Raw genomic sequence first — 26149 nt, forward strand, 5'->3', positions numbered from 1 at the left:
ACACACACACACACACACACACACACACACACACAGAGTTTTAAAAATTTTGTTTAAAAGCATCTGAGATCTAACAAGGCACTGAGGAATTATGGCACCAGAATCTGGGAGAACAAACGAATAACTGAGAATCTAAGATCTGAGGAGAGTCAGACATTTATGGGGCTCAAAGAACAAAAACTATAATTAATAAGAGCTTTCCAAGGAAGGGAGGCCCTGGGAAAACCCATAGGCTTTGGATTAGTGCCTGGTGGAGTTATACCCTAAGAATAAGGAGGAAAGGGACACAAACTGGAATTTACAGAAATGAAATTCAATTTCAAATCAGTCAATCCTGCAATTAGATGAAGGTGAACTGGGACTACAAGCGGTATATCACTATAAACCTGGATGTATTTCAACAATGCAAAGTTGCCTTAATACTAACAAAATCAAGGTAATTCATCACATTAATATAAATAGAGAAAACTAAAGAGAAAGTAAATGGCATCAGTAGAGAATAAAGGCTAGTTTCATAAGTAAAAATTACCCAAGTGCACTTACCAGGAGTACTGCAAGCCACAGGAGTACTGGGTGTCTTTAGTTTATCATTCTGCTCTGATTCTGATCTTTTATCACCAACAGAGGTGGAATTTTGCTTTGGCATCACATGATAGTAAGATGGGGCATATTTTGAGGAGCTACAACCTTATAAGTAGACATGGAATATCAAGTCAAATGTCCAGATCTCAAAATTACACGAAGGATTAATTAAAAGAACTCAATACACTAAATGAGAAGCATCTTTTTCTGATGCCAAATCATTTTCCTACCTCTCTTCTTTCTAGATTCCTGAATTTCTTCACAAAGCTGCTCAAAGTCTTCATCAAGTTCTTCTTTAATTATTGCATAGGCAGTATCTCTTAAAGCACAGGCTCTATGTCTAATTAGACGATCTGAGAAATGAACAAAGAATATAATTTTAAAATTTCTTTTTAATAATTTCCCAAAAATAAACTCAACATGTTGGGCTAAAATTGTGGGGGGGGGGGGGGGGCCGGGGGGCCGGGGGGCGAAAAAGAAAAGAAAGTCAAAATTCCTTTTTTACTTTTACCAGGAAGACTAAAAGTTACTGGAATTGTATTGTTCTGTTTTTGCTGTTAATCTAATGTTCTGGATGTCAGATTTAATTCAGCAGACTAACCCCAAACAATTTTATTGCTCTGTCCTATCTAGCTCCCTGTGAAATATCAGAAAAAAATAGAAGAATCAATCAACAGCAAGACTATATAACAACAGGACAACAACAAAAACAGCAAGGAAGGCTGTATCATTAGTGAGCCAGGGATGTAAAAGAATTTTAGAAGATATAGAGACGATGTTACTTCATTGACAGAGAAACTAAACAGAAAGACAATTAAATAGCAACCCTATACAGGAAACACTGGAAAAGCCCCCTAAACTCAGAGTCCAAGCACTAAAAACTGGAATATGCTTTGAGGCAGACGGCAGGTAATAACTGAATGTAAAATTGCTTGAACACCTGGATCAATTCCCTCATAAGGCAATAGGCAATATTCACACCCAGGTTAAGAGTTGACAGCAATAGCTATAGTATCAGAAAGATTCCTCAGGGGATTTCTAATTCGGGCACAGGCAAAAGTCTAAGCACTGATTCCCCAACTATGGTAGCATGAGCATCACTTGGAACCTTGTCAGAAATGTAAATTCTCAGGCCCTACCCTACATCTACAGAATCAGAAACCATGGAGATGGGCCCCTACAAGCTGCATCTTAACAAGTCCTCTAGGAGACACTGATTGCCTGCTAAAGTTTCAACACCACTGGTCTCAAGTAATTTTAGATTGTCATGATGGACAGAAGCAGCAGCAGCAGTATGACTGCAATGAAACAGAAAAAGTCTTCAGCCTTCACTGTACACTTGATCTTAGCCAAAAGGCCGAGAAGCGATTCTCAGCCTTCACTGTAAATGCTTCCTTCTTTCGACAATTAAGAGGTGTTCTCAGGTTGGTAACCTGTTTCCCAGGGTTTACCTATAGAATTCTGAATTACAGGGAAATGCCTAGGGAAGATGAGGGTAATGACTGGGAGGGGAAGAACAGAGAGCTTTTCAATTGCTGAACAAACTCTCAGTAGGTCCCTGTGCTAATCAGGCCAATTTATAAACACTTCCAATTAGAAAACAGAAAGCCAATGTACTGGGGAGAGAGTTAACAGGACTATTAAAAAAAAAACCAAAACTATCCACTGAGGGTAAAGGACACTAGCCACAAAAGAAAAACAGGAAGCTAAGAAAAAGAAGCACCTAAGAAAGAATATTTTTGGATATGAGTAAGTTTATATCATATATAGATAGATAGATTACATATATGAACAAGTGTCATTAAAAATTCCCTCATTTTATAAATTTTATTTATTTTTTAAAGACTTTAAGTAATCTCTGCACCCAATGTGAGACTCAAACCCACAATCCCCAGATCAAGAGTCACATGCTCTACCGACTAAGCCAGCCAGGTGCCCTTACAAATCTTATTTTTTAATTGCCTGTGTAGGTGAGGACAGAATGGGTATATGTATAGAAAAGATCTAAAAAAGTTATCCCCAAACTTAATAGTGTCCACCTTTGGAGAGAGAAAATGGGTGACTTATTTTTTATTGAAGTGTAGTTAACTTATAATATTATATTAGTTTCAAGTGTACAACACAGTAATTCAATATTTATATACATTATGAAGTGATCACCATAATAAATCTAGGAGGCTTGGTTTTAAAAATATAGGGGCGCCTGGGTGGCTCAGTTGGTTAAGCGTCCGACTTCGGCTCAGGTCATGATCTCGTGGTTCGTGAGTTTAAGCCCCGCATCAGGCTCTGTGCTGACAGCTCAGAGCCTGGAGCCTGTTTCAGGTTCTGTGTCTCCCTCTCTCTCTCTGACCCTCCCCCATTCATGCTGTCTCTGTCTCAAAAATAAATAAACGTTAGGGGCGCCTGGGTGGCTTGGTCGGTTAAGCGTCCGATTTCGGCTCAGGTCATGATCTCACGATCCGTGAGTTCGAGCCCCGTGTCAGGCTCTGTGCTGACCGCTCAGAGCCTGGAGCCTGTTTCAGATCCTGTGTCTCCCTCTCTCTCTGCCCTTCCCCTGTTCATGTTCTGTCTCTCTCTGTCTCAAAAAATAAATAAACGTAAAAATAAATAAATGTAAAAAATTTTAAAAAAATTATTAGTAAGTATTATACATTACTTTTGTAATAAAAACTGCAATGGTCTAAACTAAGAAAATTCTTTTGAACCTTTTTTATTACAGGGTGTTTATTTTCTACTTCGAGACAGAACACTGATAAACAAATGAAAGAAGTGAGGTTGTTAGTGATTCTGTGTCTCATTAGAGGATACATCACACAACAGTTAATAAATACAGGTATTTTGGCATCAAAGAAACATGCATTCAAATTTTGCCTCTGTCACTTCCTGGCAGTATGATCCTGAATAAGTTTTCTAACCTAACTTCATTTTCCTCAACTGTAAAATGAGAATAATGCTGTATTCAATGGCATTGTGAATGTAAAATGTTTATAGTATATTACCTGGCATACAGTCAACCCTCACTAAATGTTAGCAGCCCCTGTTCCTGCCCCCTCCCTGGGGAAAAAACCCACTAATGCTTACCTCCAGGATCCCTATCCGGATTGTATTCTAAAGCATTACTACAGATCAGATCAATATCACTCAAATAGTCTTTCACAGTCAGATACTTGTGGAGATCAATTTTACTGATTACAGATGAAAGGTCCATTGGTTGCTTTATCACAGTGACATAATCAGGAACCTAAAATTCAAGCAAATCACTAAATGAACTCAGAACATAAAAACACTGGAGCCTAGTTGCTCTGCCAGGCAATACAGGGGTGAGAGAATAAATCTATAAGAAGTAATGATAATATATTAATATTAAACCTTTGACTCTATTTAAAGCTGGTTTTATTTTGTATTTACTCGTGTTCTTGGGCACCCATATCTCCAGTAATATCTTATACCTCTTTCCTTGTCCGAACGCCACCCATCCTTCAATGTCAACTTAAGATTTCACTTATTCAGTTTATTATTATTTCAGCTCATTCTAAACCGTGTAGGTTACAATAATATCATGTAGCATTAAGTCATTCTTAAATCACAAAGTTCACTGGCTACTCTCTGGAGGAAAGAAAAATGTGTTACATAGTTCTTAAGTCTCCATGTGCTTAGGACACTACTCTATATATTCCACACAAAGGAAAGAAGTTCAGAGTGTAGACAGGGAACCACATAAACTATTCAAATATTCTCTAATAATATTATAGTTTAGAACACATTTGATCCAAAGATTAAATCAATACCTCATCAGGGTCAACAGGTTTAGTAAATACTCTGAATCGCTTGTCAATAGCAAGCCTATGTGTAACATTTCTCAAGAAAATCCTCAGTTCTCTAAATGTATCTTCTTCTTGTTCTTCTAGTCGTTTCACTTCTTCTGCTGTTAGAGGTCTTGGCTCAGGTGGTGGTGCCACAGGGAGAACCTCCAAAGCCTGCAAAACTTCACATGAATGGAAGATTTTAGTTACTACTCTCTCATCATATCAAGGGCGACAAATAATTTGGTGCACACAGTAGCCAGGCTTTCAGGGGTTATCCTCCTTATAGACCCCAGGAATAGAGGATTTGAAACACTAAAGTGTTACCATAATCTCTATCCCTACATCCCTTCCTACAATAATTGGTAACTTGTAATTTGGAATGCGAATTCCTAAGTCATTACCTCTTTTCCATTTTAAGATCACTTATGAGGCTATTAAAACTTTGAAAATGCATTATTTTCAGAACAAGAATATTCTACTAAAAAAAAGCTTTTTACTAGTTAATTTTTAAAGTAATAAAAAATTGTGTTATGTTTCAAATGTAACAAGTTTAATTTTGTTTAAACAGATATGTACAAGTACTCAGGATTAAAAAAGGAGTATGAGGGGCGCCTGGGTGGCGCAGTCGGTTAAGCGTCCGACTTCAGCCAGGTCACGATCTCGCGGTCAGTGAGTTCGAGCCCTGCGTCGGGCTCTGGGCTGATGGCTCGGAGCCTGGAGGCTGTTTCTGATTCTGTGTCTCCCTCTCTCTCTGCCCCTCCCCCGTTCATGCTCTTTCTCTGTCCCAAAAAATAAAATAAAAAACGTTGAAAAAAAAAATTTTTTAAAAAATAAATAAATAAAAATAAAAAAAATAAAAAATAAAAAAGGAGTATGAGAGTGCTGCCCTAATAAACTGGCAATCTACTAAAGGAGTAAGTAACAGATAATTATCACATCTCTGTAATGTGATATTAGTATGAAAAAAGTACAGTGGGTCATAATGATAGAAAATTAATTTTGCCTAGATATGTTAAGGAGTGAAAAATGAGTTACAGTAGTAGGACAAATGGGTCCTTAGGCAGAGATAGGCAAATGGGGATAGAAGCATTACTGAAAGGGAGCAAAAGAATGAATGGAATTAGAAAAGGCAGGAATATGTTGCATGTGGTGTAAAGTTAGAGTGCTTTGCAAAGAAGGAGGTGGGGGAAGGAGGGGAGAACGAAAGTGCCGAAAATGGGCTGGGGCTTTACTATGAATTCCAGCTGCAATTCTACATGGACTGGGAGTATACTAGGAAAGAAAGGCCTCGTATGCTTTAAGATCTTCAGTCTACTTTAATGGGAAGCACAGAGATTTATAAGCAGTAGAGGTATCAACCTAATGACTGGGGTTTTGAGTTTGTGTTAGAAGATGACGATGCTATTAATATTTTATTCCCACTGTCTTGGAATTATTATATATTAAACTTTGACAGAGAAACTAACCTGCTTTCTTTTTTGATACAGGAGGCTTAGCAGCTTGCTTTAGAATTAAATCTTCAAAAAATTTTGTCCGTTCTTCTTTACCAGGTAACTGGACATTAAAAATTTCTCCATAATCACGGATAAATAATTCTTGCACCTTAAAAGAGAAAATACATGCATTATATATGTGAATACACAATACTGTGTATGTATTAATCAATGCAACAGTAGGTTATTATACACATATTTTTAATAACCTGAACTATGCAATAAAGAGATGTTTTTAAAACACAGATCTTTTACGTATGCTGGAGTTACATATAAATCGTGTATGCACAGATTAGCAACTAAAAAATATGGGATCTTCTTTAAAACTCAAGACTCTGAAGTTCACATGGTAACTGACATGGCAATGTTTTATTTCCAGGGTTTTGTTGAGATCAATTAATTCACTTTCACAACCCAAAGTGAGATAGGAGAAGGAGTGGTTGTTCAGTAAAAATAAAGGCTATAACTTTGCATAGGGTATCTGGGTGGCTCAGTCAGTTCAGTGTCATGTGGACGCTTGATTTTGGCTCAGGTCACGATCTCAGTTTGTGAATTTGAGTCCCATGTCGGGTTCTGTGCTAACAGCACGGAACCTGTTTGGGATTCTCTCTCCCCCTCTTCCTCTGCGCATGTGTGCGCTTTCTCTCTCTCAAATGAATTTTTATTTATTTTTTTTTTTAAATTTTTTTTCCCAACTTTTATTTATTTTGGGGACAGAGAGAGACAGAGCATGAACGGGGGAGGGGCAGAGAGAGAGGGAGACACGGAATCGGAAACAGGCTCCAGGCTCTGAGCCATCAGCCCAGAGCCCAACGCGGGGCTCGAACTCACGGACCGCGAGATCGCGACCTGGCTGAAGTCGGACGCTTAACCGACTGCGCCACCCAGGCGCCCCTCTCAAATGAATTTTTAAAAAAAATTGAAAAAAAAAAAAAAAAGGCTAGTGGGACCTGGCTGGCTCAGTCAGTGGAGTATGCAACTCTTGATCTTGGGGTTGTGAGTTTGAGCCCCATGTTGGGTGTAGAGAGTACTTACAAATAATAATAAAAAAAAATAATAAAGGCTAGAAATTAACAAGTGCTAGTGAGGATGTGGAGAAATTAGAACCTCTGTGCTGGTATGAATGTTAAAATGGTGCAGCCATTGTGGAAAACACGGAGTTACCACATAATCCAGTACAGAAGAATTGGGGGTAAAAAAACCACCATGCAACCTGATCCTTGTATACCAATAATCATAGCGGGATTATTCATAGTAGGCAAAAAGTAGAGACAATCCAAATGTTCATCATCAGATGAATGGATAAAAATGTGATACATAAATACAATGGCATATTACTCAGCCTTAAAAAGGAGTGAAATTTAAAAAATCTCTTTTAATGTTTATTTATTTTTGAGAGACAGAGTATGAGCAGGAGAGGGGCAGAGAGAGAGGAAGACACAGAATCTGAAGCAGGCTCCAGGCTCTAAGCTGTCAGGAGAGAGCCCGACGCAAGGCTTGAACCCACAAACCAAGAGATCATGACTCGGGCCAAAGTCGGACACTTAACTGGCTGAGCCACCCAGGTGCCCCAAGAGGGAGTGAAATTTTAATGCACGCTACAACATGGATAAAATCTGAAAACATGCTAAGTGAAATAAGCCAGTCACAAAAGGACAAATACCATATTATTCCACTTACACAGATATGTAGAATAGGTAAATTCATAGAGACAGAAAGTTATTATAACAGAAGTTACTGGGGGGGGGGTTGGGAAAGGAGGATATGGGGAGTAACTGGTTACTGGGTATAGAGTTTCTGTTTGGGATGATGAAAACATTCTGGAAATGGATATTGGTGATGGCTGTACAACACTGTGAATGTACTTAATGCAATGTACTTTGTCAATGAACTGTACACTTAAAAGACACTAGTGTACAGTTCAGTGACAAAGTACACTGCATATTTTACTGCCAAAAAAAAAGGGCAAAAAAGATCCCCAAAGGATGTTTCTAGCCAATCTCTCAACCCTTTCCAGTATTATTAGAGAATAATATTTATTCCTTGTGTGATGCTTATGCACTTTGTTTTGTGTATCTTTGACATCTAGAAGTTTACATTCATAGCTTTTGCATGACCTGATTCGCAGGGTCTTCCACGCTCCCATATTTATGAAAATGTTCCTAGTATGTTATATGAAACTTTCCTCCTGTTGTCCCAACATCATTTATGAAAGGTTTCTATTTTTGTTAATTCATTTACTAAATTACTATGCAAACAAGAGTCTACCAGTGGACTATATTACATTAATTTGCCCATGCTGGCCCGAATTCCACAGTTTTAATTTTTAATTTTGTGGTATGCTTTAATATTTGATGGTCTTAGAAGCTCCTCATTGGTTTTTCAACATTTTCTTGGAAATTCAAGCACTTATTCCTTCTCTATTGAATTTTAGAATCCACCTATTTTGTTGGAATTTGTACCCTTTCCCCCTCTCTCATGGCTTGTAAGTTATATGCTGTATTTCTATTTTTTATTGTTATAACTGTTAACAGAAATACCTGTTTCTTTTTTCTAGAAAACTGTAAGGTTAATCAATATCTAGATATCAGACAAAGATCTGAATGTGCTTTTATTTCCTTATTCTCCATTGCTACATCCTTCTTGCCATTATCAAGTTCAGACTAAGACCAACTTAGATTTAGTTTCACATTCCTTAAAAATTTTTTTCTATCACAATTTTGTGACAATAAGTTTTACTGTTTTCTTTGTTCACTGCTTCTTATATGCCACTTCCACAAAATAAAAATCCAAGAGAAATAATCCTTTAATAATTCTTTCAATCAAGGGTTTGAGTCATTGGTCATAGTTTCTTAGGCACTGCATATTCAAAAATATCTTTGTTTTGCTCTCATTCAAATGCTAACTTTGTTGGGAAGGAAATTAAGGTTTAAAATTATTTTCTTTCAAAACTTTGAAACTATAGCTCAGTTGTCTCCTTAGTAGCTAGTGTTACCAATGAGAAGGTAGAAGCAATTTGATTTTTAGTCCTTTCTAGTAGTATTTTTTCTCTCAGAAGATTTAAAAATTTTCCTCTGTACTTACATTTTCTCTTCTACATTTACTTTCCCTTCCCTATCATAAAGCCCATTAAACAGGTGTTAGACCTGAATTGATCTCCTGTATTCTAACTTTTTTTCCTGATTTTTCAAATCTCTGTCCTTTTGTATCAGATAGGGTAAGAATTCCCGGTGTCACAATCTCCCATCTTGCTAATTCACTCTTTATCTGTGTCTGCTCTTTTTCAAAAGCCTCACAGAGTTTTTACTTGGGGGTGCGGGGAGTTACTTCATTTATAACATCTCCATTTGGTTCTTTTCTACAACAGTCTGTTGGCGATACATGGATATGATTATTCATTGAGCTGTCCTTCTCAAATGCTTATTTATAAGCTCCTCTTTGCCTGCCTTTGAATTCTTGACTGTCCATAGCTGTCAAGCTATTCTAGCTTCTACTCCCAGTGATTATATGAAGAAGCTAGCCTATACTAGAAATAAAATTTACCTGTAATTTGCTTTCTGAGCACAGGGTTTTCCCATTCCTCCTGATCAGCCACAGATAGTCACTGTTCTGACACAGTAGTCTTTGGGCCCAACCTCACTGCTCTAGCTGAGGATGAACAGCTTTGCTGACTTCTGCCTGGTATGGCCAGAAGTGAAGAAAACTAATTAACTCAAAGTTGTCCAAGGGCTCTTTCAATTCCTTTCCAGCATTGCCTCAGCGCTAGAAACCATTCCCATCTTGGAAAGCAGTCCTCTCATGCACATGCTTTGAACTGTGGTAACCCTCATCAATCTAATCCCCACTGCTCTTTCATGGGTTCGTGAAAGTTGCTAATCTATTCAGAACATTCTTTCTCATTTTTCCCATGCTGCTAAATTGTTAAGGGTTCACTAGTGCTCATGGATATAGGTACTCTGACTACAATTCTGAGATGGACAAGCTCCAATGTAGCTAAAAATGGTACACGGTGTTCTCATTTATTATATAGCCCAATGCTATACAGACAGTATCAATGAACCACTAAAAACTATATAAGGCTCAAAGTGGACTTGCTTATTTATAGCCATATAAATTACATTATTCATTTTTTAAAATAAGCAATCCATGGTCCTGTGCCCACTCCACCCTACCATGCAGTGTGATACTGGGATGCTTTACTCAGTTTACAATTATATGCTTAAGAAATATTACCCCCAAAAAACAGAGAAGCTATTCTTCAAAGAAAGATCTTTAAGTGCAGAATTCCCACATTCTTGACAAAGTTATCTCAGATTAAACGGACTGCAGATTTTCAACCTCCCTACATCTATATTAAGAATGCTCAGCTATTTTGTCTTGTTATCAAGAGTATAAAATTATCTCTCAAATTTCAAAATGATTAACAATGTTTTAACTGACAGTGAGTACAATAAGCCAATGGTATAATGTGGCTACTAAATAGTAATTCTTCTTTACTTTGTTAAGCAGAACACTGCTAGAGTACTTCATTCTGGGTACAGCTTTTCAAAGGGAATATAAAGACATTCAGGAGAGTGTCAGAATTCTGAAGAAACTAAAAATATGTGATGTGTGGCAGAGCCTATTATCAGGCCCATGTCCTCTTCTTCTTAGGCACACTGCTCTGTCATACTTCCTAGTCTCCCTTGCTGTTAGGTACAGCCATGTGAGGTTCAGCCAATGGAATGGGAGAGAAAATGATACATATCTTTCAAATCAGGCACATAAATGGGCCACTCCTTTCAGTGGGGTGGAGTAAAAGCAGGCTGCAAAGTCACGTGATGAAACTGAGAAAGTTCTCTCAGCCTGAATGTCTGGAATGACTACATGGGAGGAGGCTAAGACCTGAATGTAGTCACCTGCACAGTATAGTTAAGCGAGTGAGAAATAAACTTCTACTGTATTAACAACCCTAAGGAATATACTGTTATCACAGAAGAAATGTTTAGTGTGAAGAAGTTTGAGTCAGAGTGGGGAGATGCAAATAAACATAATAGAGCATTCGAATACACAAAGAGTTGTCATGATGAAAACAGACTTGGCAGGTTCTAGATAGCACTCAGAAAACAGATAAAGAAATGGAAGCCTCTCAAAATAAGTTGATTTTTTAGGAATCAGAGTTAACAAACTGAATAGTAAAGAAAGTGTTTCACCAAAAGTGGAATATCCACATAAAAGATCAAGTATAAAGGAAGAGTCCAGAACTAAATTAACTAAACTAGAAGCTATTAAGAGTCTATAACATACACTTAATATGTTTCCCAGCTTGCTCAAATTCCAGCTGAATACCTCACAATTAACTATTAAAACAGGGCCATCAGGGACATCATTCTTGTCCTCAGATAACTCAATCTCATTTCCTTCTACTCTGCTCTCCACTCACTTGGCTCTAGCCACCCTGGTCTTCTTAAGCTATTTTTCTAACACATCAAACACACTTTTGCCTCAGGGTCTTTGCACTTGCTTTTCTTCTGCCAAGAACCTTTGTCCCTCAGATGCCCCAAATGGGTTACTATTTTACCTTTTTCAGGTCTTTGCTCAAAAGTCATCGTCTTAGGCCTTACTTAAGACTATTTATTTAACACTGTGACCCTACCACACTCTCTTGGCATTGCTTAGCTAAATTTTTCTCCATAGCAATAGGTTAATATTATACATTTTATCTATTTATTTTTACTTTCTCAACTAAGGTGTGTGTGAGCCCTAGGAAGATAGAGAAATTTTTGTATTTTTCAATGCTATACTCCATTACCCAGAACTATGCCTGACACAGAATAAGCACTCAATAAATATCTCTTTGATAAAATATTTGAATTTATCTTCCTACTCACGTTCTAAAATATGCAAACCAATTTTGTCAAAGATATGGAAAACTCATTAAATTCAGTCATTAAAAACAAAACAAACCACAGAGAAGCCTACAATATACTTATTATGTACTCTGAGAATTGAAAGGTGGAAAAAAAAGTCTCTTCATGTATTTTACATTTCACTAGGAGACAGAGAGGCAAACATAAATATTTAATGGCAAGCAGTGGTAAAAACAAAATACAGTAAGGGAAAAGAGAGTGATGGGCAGAGGAGCTGATCACTATAATTGAGAAACTGATCAGGGAAGGCCACGTATCTGTACGTGGGCAGAGGTCTCTGGGCAGAGACCTGAGAAAAATAAAGGATCACGCCAGGCAAATATCTAGATGAGTATTTCAGGCAGAAAAAGCATGAACTTTTGTCCATGGTAGTTGTCTAAACAGGCACTAACTTGAAAATACAGTAATTTGGTACAAACAAAAATTCTAAATGTGCATACTCTTCAACTAAGCTACAGTTATTCCACTTTTAGGAATGGATGCTAGAAAAATCCACATAGTAATGCTCATACAAAATAAGCTCAGGGCTTAGTCATTTAAGTGTCTGACTCTTGACTTTGGCTCAGGTCATGATCTCATGGTTCATGAGATCAAGACTTGTCCCTGCTTGGGATTTTCTCTCTCCGACCCTCCCCTGCTTATACTCTCTCTCTCAAAATAAACATTAAAAAAAAAAAAAAAAAAAAAAAAGCCCAAGGACGCTCACTCTAACAGTTCAATAGAAACAAAAACTAAAAAACAACCAAAATACCTATGAACAAGAATCTGGATAAATTTGGGTACATCAAGACAATGGAAAAAGCCATGCTGCTTTTAAAAGGAATGAGACTGTGTATTAAAAAAAAAAAAGTGTGTGTGTATACACACACATACACATATATATGGCAAGTTGCAGAATAGCATGCATCATATAACCCCGTTTTTGGAAGAGAAAAAGATTTATAATGCAGCCTTACTATACACACATATAAATACACCCACCATCCTTCCCAACAAGCCCATATATCATATGTACAGTGACTTTCCCCTCTACAAATTACCTCTTCTGGCAGAGCAGAATGGGGTTTGTCAGAAGTTGCAAGTAGTAAAACTGGAGCAAATGAAGGAATATTCTGTAACAATGTAATAAATGTGGCTTTCAGTGTTGGTCCAACTATTTCCCACCACAAGTGGATATGAGGAACATATACTATACTTGGTGCTGTTCTCTTAGCTTCACGAATCATCTAGTAGAGAGGGAAAAAAATTATATTCAGTTAAAGAGTTAGTATGTTAGTAATACTCGCTTTTTATTGGTCTGGAACAATGTTTAACTTCCCAGAATTATTATACAAAACCCTCAAGATTTTAAAATGCTTTCCCGTTTCGGTCTTATTTTTAAATGTTTTGTAAAAGTCTTGTAAAGTTCTAGTAAGAGGCAAAAGATTTATGCGATATGAAGAGAAATCAGAGTATTAAAAGTCTTATTTTTAGGAAAACATAACTGCTTTAAGCAATTAGGAAGAAAACAGCTTAATACATCTAGAAGACTTCTGTTAAATGCAAAAAAATAGAAAACTTAAATTTGAAAAATTTTAATATAAAGATAGCAAAAACAGAAGCAGCAGAATATCTGAGTGCCTACCATGCAGCAGTCACTGTTTTAAATACTCTACCCACTTAATCCTCACAGCAGCCATACAAGGTAAATACTATTATTATCTCCATTTTGTAAATGGGGGAAACAAGGCAGAGATCTAATAACTTTCCTAGGTCACACAGATATTAAATGGTAGAAATGTGATTTAAACCCATACTCTTTAATGACTAAGCAATTACATATAGTTCTATTTCATAAACCTGGAGGTAGAAATCAGAAAGAGAAAAAAAAAGTTCAAAACGGATAAGCAATTCTAGACTGTGTCTCTGGAAGACTGCTTCTCTTACAGCTTACTTGTCTGGGCAATAATGAATTACCTGGGCACACGTTTCTTCAGGAGATGTAGCGCTGACTCCAAAAAGAACAGGAATGTCTAAGGTATATACTGCAAATTTTTCCAAAGCGTGGATGACAGCTGGTGCCAAATGAGAACCCTGCCCAAATCCTGGCTCTCCCACTATCAATATTCTTGGTCGAAAAGACATAGGTTGATAACATGCATTTCTGAAAGAAATTAGCTGTATTTTAGAAAAAGCAAAAGTTAAAATTTTCCTCCTAAATTACCAATTTTTAACTTTCTTAAGGCAAAATTTTTGACTATATGGCTGGCCAATCTATAACAGTATAGTTCAAGTGGTCTTTGGAAAATATCAACCTCCACAGATTTTAGTACTACTTTATACAGTGTAATTTCTATTATGGTGACAACTGTAATACCAAAAAATTTTTGATATTTTAACTTAAAAAAAGAAGATCAGTTAGCATTCTTATATTTTCAACCACCATCTTTTAGTTTTTAGGAATTTATACACAAGAAATTATATATATTCATCTGCAAGGGAAATATACCTATTCAAATGAAGAAAATTAAAATTTTCTTTTGCCTTATTAAAGGATTTTTGAGAAAGCCCATTTTCATATACGGATGGAACATCATCATCACTGTATGCCAAGTCACTTTCTAGCAGAGGACAAGAAATATCTACAAAACAAAAAAATTGTACATTAGTAACTTTTCTGGATTGCAAAAAGCAAACGTTTATGTAATGCATTAGTTAGCAAATCAATGTCCATGAAATGTACAACAAAATTTAAGAATCAAAAACATTTGTGTAGATATGAATAACAAATATAAATGCACTTCAAATTCAAACAGAATTAAGGGCAATCTTTGAAGTAAGTTTCCTTCAAACATCCAGGCAAGGCAGCACTAAATTCCTTTCAAGAGGCTGTTTTCTAAAAAACAAAAAAACAAAAAAAAAGCCACACAAAAAAACCAACCACAAAACATTTCTGGGATGTATAAAACATTTAGTTTTCCTGATTATTAAATGGCCGATCAAGTATCATACCTGAGTCTAAAGCTTTATTTGTTCTGATTTCTGCATGTGGAAATACTCTCTGCAGGGCTTCTAAGATCTGGTGAACAGTACTTTGTAGGAGTGGTTTCACAACAGTGGATAATGCCTGCCCAGGTGATGTCACAGCTCTTTGGGCAGCTGGTATCATCTTTTGCATGGCTACCTCAAAATCCTTAGCTGAGATGTTAATTGAAGAGAGATCCAACTGTAGTTTCTCACTAGTGGTATAAATTTGTGGGTAGCGTCGACGCAGAGCACATAAAGCGGCCTCAGAGCATATTGACTTAATATCTGCACCACAGTATCCTATCCAAGGCAACCAAAAAAATGTTTTAAAGTAAATCATCACCCTATGAGCATGACTATGGTTAAAAGAAAATTAAAACTCAACATAGAATATAGTAAAATATTCAGAGTAAGGATAAAATCTCTCATCCACTCAGTAAACTTGTAACGGTTAATAACCATCAACAAATCAATCAACTTTTGCAAGTGAAATGTACAAACACTAAATGGAGCACAGCGGTCAAGAACAAGAGTTTTATTTTTTTATTTTATTTTTTTTTAATTTTTTTTTAACGTTTTTATTTATTTTTGAGACAGAGAGAGACAAAGCATGAACGGGGGAGGGGCAGAGAGAGGGGGAGACACAGAATCGGAAGCAGGCTCCAGGCTCTGAGCCATCAGCCCAGAGCCCGACGCGAGGCTCGAACTCATGGACCGTGAGATCGTGACCTGAGCTGAAGTCGGATGCTCAACCGACTGAGCCACCCAGGCGCCCCAAGAACAAGAGTTTTAAAATGACAGACTAAGTTCAAACTCCAGTTTTTCATTTACTGCACATATGATCTTTGGAGAATCATTTATGCTCTTTCAGCCATTTCTACATCTGTAAATTGGGGATAATGCTACCTGCAGGACTGATGTGAGAATTTCTCAAAATAACATATATAAAATGCTTAACAGAATGACTAGAAAATGTAAACAGCAAAAGATAGCTATTATTATTACTGTCTAACATTGCTCTCAAATTCCCCAATAGCCAATTCATCAAATATCTCTATTTAATATCCAGGATTTTTAAAGAAAGCATGCCACAAATAAGAGACCAGAAACAAAATCTGTATTGCTTTAAACATAACCTTGCCCAAGACTATAACTTAATTTCTGAAATGCATGCATTTTATCTTTTAATGCCTAAAGCAATGTTTACCAACACAGTTTTCTGCTAGTTCTTCTAGAAATATGTCCAGTGGTTTAGGATTCCAATCTCTTGTATGAATCTTAAGAATTTCTTTTCGAGCCTGTAAATAAAAACAATTTTAATTTTTTTATAATAAAGCGCTATTCAGATTTGAATAATTTCAATTTAAAACAGTTTTATCTAAAAATCATAAAGAAATCAATACCTACTATAACAAAAAACAGTAAAAGTAAAAAGAAAAAGATGCACTTGTAAGCATTTAAAGAATTTATGTTAAAGAAGATTTGTACTTCTTAAGTTGCTTAAGTTCTAGGCATCATAAATGTGAATGAGAAAAATTAATAATGATGGAACTATTGTTCATTCTGGTCTATATTAAGAATTGTTTAAGGGGCGCCTGGGTGGCGCAGTCGGTTAAGCGTCCGACTTCAGCCAGGTCACGATCTCATGGTCCGTGAGTTTGAGCCCCGTGTTGGGCTCTGGGCTGATGGCTCAGAGCCGGAGCCTGTTTCCGATTCTGTGTCTCCCTCTCTCTCTGCCCCTCCCCCGTTCATGCTGTCTCTCTCTGTCCTAAAAATAAATAAACGTTGGAAAAAAAAAAAAAAAGAATTGTTTAAGAGTACTGACAGCACTACTCATGTTTTCCTCCTTGGTTCTCAAGAGATTAAGTGGCTTTAAAACAACTAGGTAGGATTGTATGGTAGTGTCCATGCAAAAGTCAAGGCTAATAAATTGACTAAGGATTAACTGTTCATTATTAGGCTACATGCTCTGAAGCAAAATAAAGTCATATGGTAACATTCAAAGGCTATGCTCAAATTGAGAAAAATGAAAAAGTACATTTAGGGGGGCATTATTTTAATTAGAAAAAAAAATTAAAAAAATCCATATTCTTTTCTTTAAATAAAATAAAACCTCCCTAAGAATACATACATTACCTCTTTGGATGTTAATCACATTTGACTTTGCTTCAGAACATACAAAACTCAAACTTCAAATTTTCACTGTGCCAAGATTTCCTATGATAAGAGCAACATAGTCTGTCAAATTCTGAATAATGTTAAATTCCTACATCTTTGTCAGGTAGGCTGAAAAGGAATTCTCTGTCAAAGCGACCAGGCCTTCGCAAAGCAGGATCGATAGAATCCAGTCTGTTGGTAGCACCAATGACCACAATTTCTCCTCTGCTGTCCAATCCATCCATAAGAGCTAGCAAGGTGGAAACAATGGAACTAAATGTAAAAATAAACGACAAGAGATTAAACATATGATGCTGAATATATTATTCCTTCTTGTGCTAAGACTTAATACATTAAACATGTGAACACATATTCTCAGAGCATGCCATTACTTCCCACAGATTTAAAAACCTTGGAAAATAACATACTAAATGGCATGTAGAGGTTAAAATCAATGAAAAACATAAATGGTTTTTAGAATGCCACTAATGGAAGACATTTCATAAAGCGTAACTTCACATAGGAACTTAAGAGTTCCTCAAAAAGGATACTTCAAAAAAAAAATACTAGATAAACTGTATCTAAAAAGTGGTCCATTGTATATACATTATCAACAAAGAATGCCCAAATAAAATAGAATATACATAAAGCATTGAAAGAAAAAGAACTTTAATTACATTTTAATTATGGAGAGAGAATAGTAAAACAATCTCCACATCTTCATCACCCCTTTTTAATAATTATTGATGTCCTTTCAGGGCGCCTGGGTGGCTCAGTTGGTTAAGCGTCCAAGTTTGGCTCAGGTCATGATCTAACGGCTTGTGGGTTTGAGCCCAGCATCAGGCTCTGTACTGACAGCTCAGAGCCTGGGGCCTGCTTCGGATTCTGCATCTCCCTCTCTCTCTGCCCCTCCCCTGCTCACACTTTTTCTCTCTCAAAAATAAATAAGAATTAAAAAAAAGTTATCAGTGTCGCTTTTTTATGACTTCACCCAATTGTGTTTTTCTCCATCCAACAGATTTTAAAGAAAACCCCAAAAACTTTCCACAGATCATTTAATCCATAAATATTTCATATTAAATACTTCACGTATTTATTTCTAAGATAAGGACTTTTAAAAACTCCCACAGTACCAGGACACCAATGGAAATGACAATAATTCCTTAATATCACCTAATATTTAATTTTCCTAATTGTTTCAAAATATCTTTTCTACATTTGATGTTTTTAAGCCAAGATCCACACACCTTGGGGTCAAATGTCCCTCAATTCCTTAACAGTCCCCATTGAACCTTCTTTTTTTGCCTTCATGCCTTTTATTTGTTGGAAGAAACTGGGTCTTTGCCTTGTAAAATTTCCTTCCCACATTCTGGATTAGGCTAACTTGTTTCCTGATAGGGTCATTAACTTGTCCTATATCGTTCATATTTCCTACAAACTGGCAGTTAGATCTAGAAGCTTAATAGATGCAGGTTAAACTACTTAGGATAGCATATATGATAGGAGTATTCCACGTACTTCTTTTTTTTTTTTTTTAATTTTTTTTTTTCAACGTTTATTTATTTTTGGGACAGAGAGAGACAGAGCATGAATGGGGGAGGGGCAGAGAGAGAGGAAGACACAGAATCGGAAACAGGCTCCAGGCTCTGAGCCATCAGCCCAGAGCCTGACGCAGGGCTCGAACTCACGGACCGCGAGATCGTGACCTGGCTGAAGTCGGACGCTTAACCGACTGCGCCCCCCAGGCGCCCCCCACGTACTTCCTATTGTATACTCAGCAGGTACATAATACCAGTTTCTCATTTAACATCAGGGGATTGGGTTTACATGTGGGGTTATCAGCTTACTACATTCATCCTAAACTTCGCCATCAACCTTGTTACTTTACTGTTTTTGTAGCCACTTACAATTATTGCTTAGATCAAGGTTTCTCAATCTTGGCACAAATGGCATTTGGGTCAGGTAATTATCTGTTGTACAGAGCTGTCCTTGGCACTGTAGAATGTTTAACAACATCTGTAGTTTTCACCCACTAGATGCCAGTGATACATCACTCGCCTCCTCCAATTTGTCACAATCAAAAATGTCTCCAGACATTTGTCCCATGGGGGGCAAAATCTACTCTCAGTTGAAAACCACATGGCTAGATCTACTATGTCATAAGGGGTTGCAAAATGGTGATTTTCTATTTCAATAATTTCCTCTGTATTTATTACCTATGATTTCCCTATAAAGAACAATGTTACTTCATCAATTACTCTCAATCATGGCATGAATCATAGTTACAGGACAGGAAAAAGAAATGTCTGATTCATTTTGTTTATCAATTTTCAGAGTAATGAGTCACTGTTTTAGCACCCTTTGGAGTGACCAATTTTTATTTTTTAAAAAAAGATCATTAAAAACTGACAGTTTTTATGTATTTGATGCTTTTCACTCTATTATAAGCATTATTATTTTTTAAAAAAATTTCTTTTGATGTTTTTATTTATTTTTAAGACAGAGCATGAGCAGGGGAGGGGCAGAGAGAGAGGGAGACACAGAATCCAAAGCAGGCTCCAGGCTCTGAGCGGTCAGTACAAAGCCTGACGTGGGGCTCGAACTCACAGACTGTGAGATCATGACCTGAGCCGAAGTCAGACACTTAACCGACTGAGCCACCCAGGCGCCCCTATAGTCATTATTATTTTTGATGCTCGAATTATCCCATCTTGGCCAATTGAAACTTTCAAAACTGACTATGTCATTCTGTTATGACCCTAGTAGTTTTCAATTGCTTCTTTGCTTCCAGGCATTACAAGATATTCCAGGCTAGTCTTGCTTATTTCCAAACTCATTTCTATTATCCACCATCTCTCCTCTAAGTGCTAGTACCACATTTTGGGTGCCAGGGGTGTGAACTGCTACTGGGTTGTAGTAACTCCTAGGCATTTTTAAGTGTCCAGAGCTAGAAACTATTTTTTCTTAAAAAAATTCATCCTGAGAGGCACCTGGGCGGCTCAGTCAGTTAAGTGTCTGACTTTGGCTCAGAACATGATCTCGTGGTTCATGAGTTCAAGCTGACAGTGCAGAGCCTGCTTGGGATTCTCTCTCTTTCCCCCTCTCTCTGCCCCCTCCCACTCTTACTCACTCTCAAAATAAATAAAGTTAAAAGTAAAAAAAAAAAAAATCAATCATCATGAATTCATATTGATACTCCCAATTCAAAGTAAATATTTTAGGGTTTTAATTTATTTTATATTTATATCCTTTCTTAAACTAAAAATCATATTTTCTACGGCATTCACATACTTCCTTGTATTCTCTTTCAATATTATTACTAACAGATAAAAATTACAGTTTAATAATGTTCAATGTGCTAACTTTTAAAAATGCTTAATTTAACAAAAATGTTTATGCTCAGATATTTTAAGTCTTTGGTTAAAAAATTGCACATTAAGTTTCTCATATCAATATATAAGCCACCCAGTTTCCCAACACCATTTACTGAAGAGACTGTCTATATTATTGTGTACAATATCCCCACTGCATATTCCTGCTTTTATCAGAGATTAATTGATCATATACAAGTGTGGGTTTATTTATGGGCTCTCTATCCTATTCTATTGACCTATTTTTGTGTCAGTGCTATACTGTTCTGATTACCATAGTTTTGTAGCATATCCTGAAATCCGGGATTGTGATACCTCCACCTTTGCTCTTCCTCAGGATTGCTTTGGCAGTCTTTGAAACTGGACCATTTTCTTACACAATTCACAAAAACAAACTCAAAATGGATTAAAGACCTACATGTGAGACCAGAAACCATAAAACTTCTTAAAGAAAACATAGGGAATAATCTCTTGGACACTGGCCTTATTAGCAACAGTTTTCTAGATGTGTCTTCTTAGACAAAGGAAACAAAAGCAAAGTTAAACTATTGGGACTGTATCAAAATAAAAACCTTTTGCAAAGCAAAGGAAGGTATCAACAAAACAAAAAGGCAACCTACTGAATGGGAGAAGACCTCTACAAATGATGTATCCAGTAAGGCATTAATATCCAAAATATATAAAGAACTTACACAACTCAAAACCAAAAAAAAAAAAAAAAAAAAGAAAAAAAACCCAAATAATCTAAAAAATGGGCAGAGCACATTCTTTGAAAGAGCAAACACTTTTGTAAAGAAGACATACAGATAGCCGAAAGACATGTGAAAAGATATTCAACTAGCCATCAGGGAAATGAAAATCAAAACCACAATAAGGTATCATCTTATATCTGTCAGAATGGTAACATCAAAAGACAAGAAATAACAAGTGTTGGTAAAGATGTGGAGAAAAGAAGACCCTCATGCACTGTTGCTGGGAATGTAAATTGTTACAGCCACTATAGAAAATAGGATGGTGGTTCTTCAATAAGTTAAAAATAAAAATACCATATAATCCACTACTGTTTATTACCCCCCCCCAAAACAAAAACGCTACCTGGAAAAGATACATGTACTTCTATGTTTATTGCAGCATTATTTACAATAGCCAAGATATGAAAGCAACCTAACTGTCCATCAATAGATGATAGATGGGTAAAGACGATGTGCTATATATGTATACAATGGAATATCAGCCATAAAAAAGAATGGGATCTTGTCATCTGAGGCAACCTAGAGGATGTTACACTAAATGAAATAAGTCATTCAAAGACAAATAACAAATTATTTCAGTTATATGTGGAATCTAAAAACAAAACAAATAAACACCACAGAAACAGAACCATAAGTATAGAACAAACTGGTAATTGCCAGAGGAAGGGAGATTGGGGGGTGTGGGCAGAATGGGTGAAGATTAAGAGGTACAAACTTACAGTTATAAAGTCATGAGAATGAAAAGTGTAGCACTGGGAATATAGTGAATATTGTAATAATGCTGTATGGTGACAGATGACAACTACACTTACCTTGTATGAGCATAGCTTAATATATAGAATTGCTGAATTATTATGTTTTACACCTTAAACTAGTAACACTGTAGGTCAACTATCCTTCAATTAAATACATGTATGTACTTGAGAAGGCATGTGCTTCCCAAATTATAATTTTTGTTGCTAAAATTTCTAATTCCTTTTAGAACTATTCCAAAACATAGTACTCAATTATTTGGTTGCAAAGTAATGGTAGTATTGTTAAATATGTTTGATCCTACCAATACAATGAATACAATATAGCTGCTTATGAAATTTGTCACATATAAAAAGTCTGTATGATTACTGTAAGTTATTGCAGACACAACTATTTTTACCATAGCACTTAACATTTTGATTTACTAAGAGCAACAAATGAAATTGTATACAGTATCAAGTCAAAGACCACTAGACTACAGTAAATATTGTTAGCTGTTAAGAAAATAAAAACCTACCTCTCACATTATTATGTCTTATTCCTCTTCATATTATTTATAATAAAAAACAATACTGGCATATATGAAGACATGTAAACATTTGCTTTAGAGTATCCAAAATTAATTAAGCAATTACAGATAATACTTGAGACAATTTGAAAAGAGGGTTCTGAAAAACTGAAGATGAACTAGGATTAAAATTTAGATTCAAGTTGAGGCAGTGTCACTAAGGACAAGTGCCCCCACCTTGGCAGTCAGTTTATCATAGAGGAGATGCAATTCTCTCGTTCTGAAAATTAAGAAGTTGGACTAATAACTGAATCTCAAACTAGTAGTCATGCACTAAGACATATTTTGTTTGGCCAAAGCAGTATCTTAAAAAGATCTGAATTAGTTGGCAACATTTAAAAGATATTTAACACAAAAATTTGAATATAACATTTAAGAAAGTGCAAATTTATTTTTCAAGTCTGAGTCAACTTCTGCACTTCAATAATAGGTTTGGGCTAAAAACAACTGGCTATGCTCTTATGATTAGATGCTCAGCCACACTCCAAACCATAGTCCCACTCTTACTACTGGCTTGCCTCACTCATTTCATTTGTCTTACACCTCACTAGCCAGTGGACATTTAAGTTTGTATCATGAATTAAACCTGTAACCAAGATTTTAATACTGTGCTTGTGAATACCTTGCCATACAGAACAGGTTCATTTTTCTTTTTGTACTATATATTGGGGTTCTACCAAGAAGAGGAAACTGCTGGTTTGTGAAGTATCTTTCACTATTTTAATATTCTATCCCTTATGCAGTATCAGTACAGCTCAGAATACAGGAAGAAAGACAGAAGTGCTATTAAACAAATTTTACCTGTGAATCTGATCTTGCCTGCTGGATCGTACAGGAGCCAGACCATCAATTTCATCAAAAAAAATAATGGATGGGCGCATCTGATAAGCCTAGAAAGCAGGTCCAGTGTTTGCATGTTAATATGAAAAACTTCAAATATATAGACTTAATATGAACCATTTTAATCTGTTTTCATTCTAACTTGCTTAGGAGAATTAATTTCTCATTTGTAAATCTAAACATAAATCTAAGAACTATATTTTAAGAACTTACATATCCAAAAATATAATGCAAACAATTTAATTATTTTGCATTCTCCATTGGAATTATTCACAATACATACTCCACTGGTCATATACCTTGGGTTTCATATAGCTATAGTTATTGGGACACACAAAATATATATTTAAAATCAACTGCTAAAACAAGACAAAGAACAGAAGATAATGACATAGCCTTCCTCCATGTCAGGATGGGAAAACACTTAGCAAGATGCCATATTTTTTTTTTAAAGTCTATTTCAGTTAAATTAAAGAAACTCAGTGTGTTCTATAAAGAGATTTAAAAGCATCTGCAGCAATATGCCTTAGTAGATCAGAATGTATTATCTTACAATGTGCTGTCAATACAATCTGGGATATGAAATTGAAAGCTACTCTAGGGCAGAACTAATCTTCAACTCACATACTGAGACATAACTCACTACTGTTAAGTATGAGACTACCAGCCTCTTTCTGGATATGAGACATAAGACTCCAAAGAACTTAGATCTTATTATTCGTTTCTCTTCTTCCTATAAAACTGTCTATCATAAGTCAGTATTATCTTAATAAAGAATATTTGGTCTAACTTTTCTGAAAAGTGATTAAATCCCACACCTATCTAATCCTTACATACTTACACCCTGATTACAGATCTATATAGCGAAATTTTAATATCATACCTGGTCAAATAGCAATCGTAGCTGTCTTTCAGACTCTCCGACCCATTTACTCAGACAATCAGCACCTTTCCTCATGAAGAATGCTACCCTTTTATCCCCTTGACTGCACTCATTGGCAAGTGCTCTAGCAACCATAGTTTTTCCAGTTCCAGGTGGGCCATAAAACAAACAACCTCTATAGAAGAATAAGTGTTATTTTAGTACTACATTAAAAAGTAGACTCTTTAAACTAAATTAGAAACCAATTTCACGAATACAAATTAGTGAATAAAGTAAGACAACTATTGTTTCAATCCACAAAGCACAACTTAAAACCTGAAAATACTGATACTACAAAATTAATACTGAAACTAAATAAAACCCTTTATTTGAAACATTTTCTTTTTTAAAATTTTATTTATTTATTTATTTTAAGAGAGCACGTGCACGTGTGTGAGCAGGGGAGGAGCAAAGGGACAGAATCCCAAACCAGCTCCATGTTCAGCACAGAGCCCCACATGGGGCTCAATTATGACCCAAGCTAATATCAAGAGTCAGTACTTAACTGAGCCATCCAGGTGCCCCAAAATAAATTTTCTTTTAGTCATTCATCATGCCCATCATATTACTTTACCTTGCATAGAAGTCAAGCTTAAAAAGACTTGATAGTTTACTTTTGTGACATATCAAGGGAAAGAATACATTTCGTCTACAACCTTTGGTCTCAGCGTCAGTAACACAACACCAAAAGTTGTGCAAGAAAACACATTGGGAATGAACAGAAGAGAAAGTAAAGTAAAAAAGAGAGAGCTTTAAGAAATAATTGTGGTGTTTAGGTGGCAGAGATTAGGACAATGTAAATAATTTGACATCATTCTTGGTGACATCACTGTCATGGGGTAATCTATAATTTTTCATTTATTTCTAAAGTTATTCATTGCTCTTAGAATAGAATTCTTAAAAAAAATGGGCTATATCCATAACTCTTTTTTCAACATTTATTTTTAGTATTTATTTTTGAGAGAAAGAGACAGAGTGTAGCGGGGGAGGGGCAGAAAGAGAGGGAGACAAAGAATCTGAAGCAGGCTCCAGGCTCTGAGCTGTCAGCACAGAGCCTGATATGGGGCCCAAACTTGTGAACTGTGAGATCATGATCTGAGCTGAAGTTGGACACTTAAATGACCCACCCAGGCACCCCTATACTCATAATTCTTGTTAGAAATGTAAAAAGTATACAGAAATAGAACATGTCATGGATTAAGTGCTACCAAAGTAACATGAAATAATCAATTTCAGATCACCATATAACTGCTCTTGAAAAGAAACACTAAGGATAAAAGCCATATATGAACGACCCAACGCTAATATCATCCTCAATGGGGAAAAACTGACAGCTTTACCCCTAAGGTCAGGAACAAGACAGGGATGTCCGCTTTCGCCACTGTTATTCAACATAGTATTGGAAGTCTTAGCCTCTGCACTCAGACAACACAGAGAAATAAAAGGCATCCAAATCAGCCAGGAGGAGGTCAAACTTTCACTCTTTGCAGATGACATGATACTCTATATGGAAAAACCAAAAGATTTCACAAAAAAACTGCTAGAATTGATTCATGAATTCAGCAAAGGTGCAGGATATAAAATCAACGCACAGAAATCGGTTGCATTCCTAATACACCAACAATGAAGTGACAGAAAGAGAAATCAAGGAATTGATCCCATTTGCAGTTACACCAAAACCCATAAAATATCTAGAAATAAATTTAACCAAAGAGGTGAAAAATCTATACACTGAAAACTACAGAAAGCTTATGAAAGACATTGAAGACACAAAAAAATGAAAAAAGATTTCCATACTCCTGGATAGGAAGAACAAATACTGTTAAAATGTCGATACTACCCAAAGCAATCTACATATTCAATGCAATCCCTATCAAAATAACACCAGCATTCTTCACAGAGCTAGAACAAATAATCCTAAAATTTGTATGGAATCAGAAAAGACCCCGAATAGCCAAAGGAATCTTAAAAAAGAAAACCAAAGCAGGAG

General features: G+C 36.1%; 1 protein-coding gene across 2 annotated transcripts in view; it reads right to left on the reverse strand.

Annotated features, from left to right (window-relative positions):
- Positions 1–26149, reverse strand: part of ATAD2 (ATPase family AAA domain containing 2) — a 69805-nt gene that overhangs the window by 6001 nt on the left and 37655 nt on the right. For both annotated transcript variants that reach the window (XM_040494358.1, XM_040494359.1), the window contains exons 12-24: positions 24121–24295; positions 23199–23287; positions 17067–17226; positions 16004–16094; positions 14782–15096; positions 14279–14411; positions 13747–13933; positions 12831–13016; positions 5855–5990; positions 4371–4567; positions 3664–3823; positions 813–935; positions 544–687 (exon numbers count right to left, since the gene is read on the reverse strand). In XM_040494358.1, coding sequence (XP_040350292.1) covers positions 544–687; positions 813–935; positions 3664–3823; positions 4371–4567; positions 5855–5990; positions 12831–13016; positions 13747–13933; positions 14279–14411; positions 14782–15096; positions 16004–16094; positions 17067–17226; positions 23199–23287; positions 24121–24295 — 2096 coding nt within the window. The remainder of the gene's footprint in view (positions 1–543; positions 688–812; positions 936–3663; positions 3824–4370; positions 4568–5854; positions 5991–12830; positions 13017–13746; positions 13934–14278; positions 14412–14781; positions 15097–16003; positions 16095–17066; positions 17227–23198; positions 23288–24120; positions 24296–26149) is intronic.

This window comes from Herpailurus yagouaroundi, unplaced genomic scaffold (assembly GCF_014898765.1).
Source record: "Herpailurus yagouaroundi ecotype Mexico unplaced genomic scaffold, PumYag 186, whole genome shotgun sequence".
NCBI classification, from domain to species: Eukaryota; Metazoa; Chordata; class Mammalia; order Carnivora; family Felidae; genus Herpailurus; species Herpailurus yagouaroundi.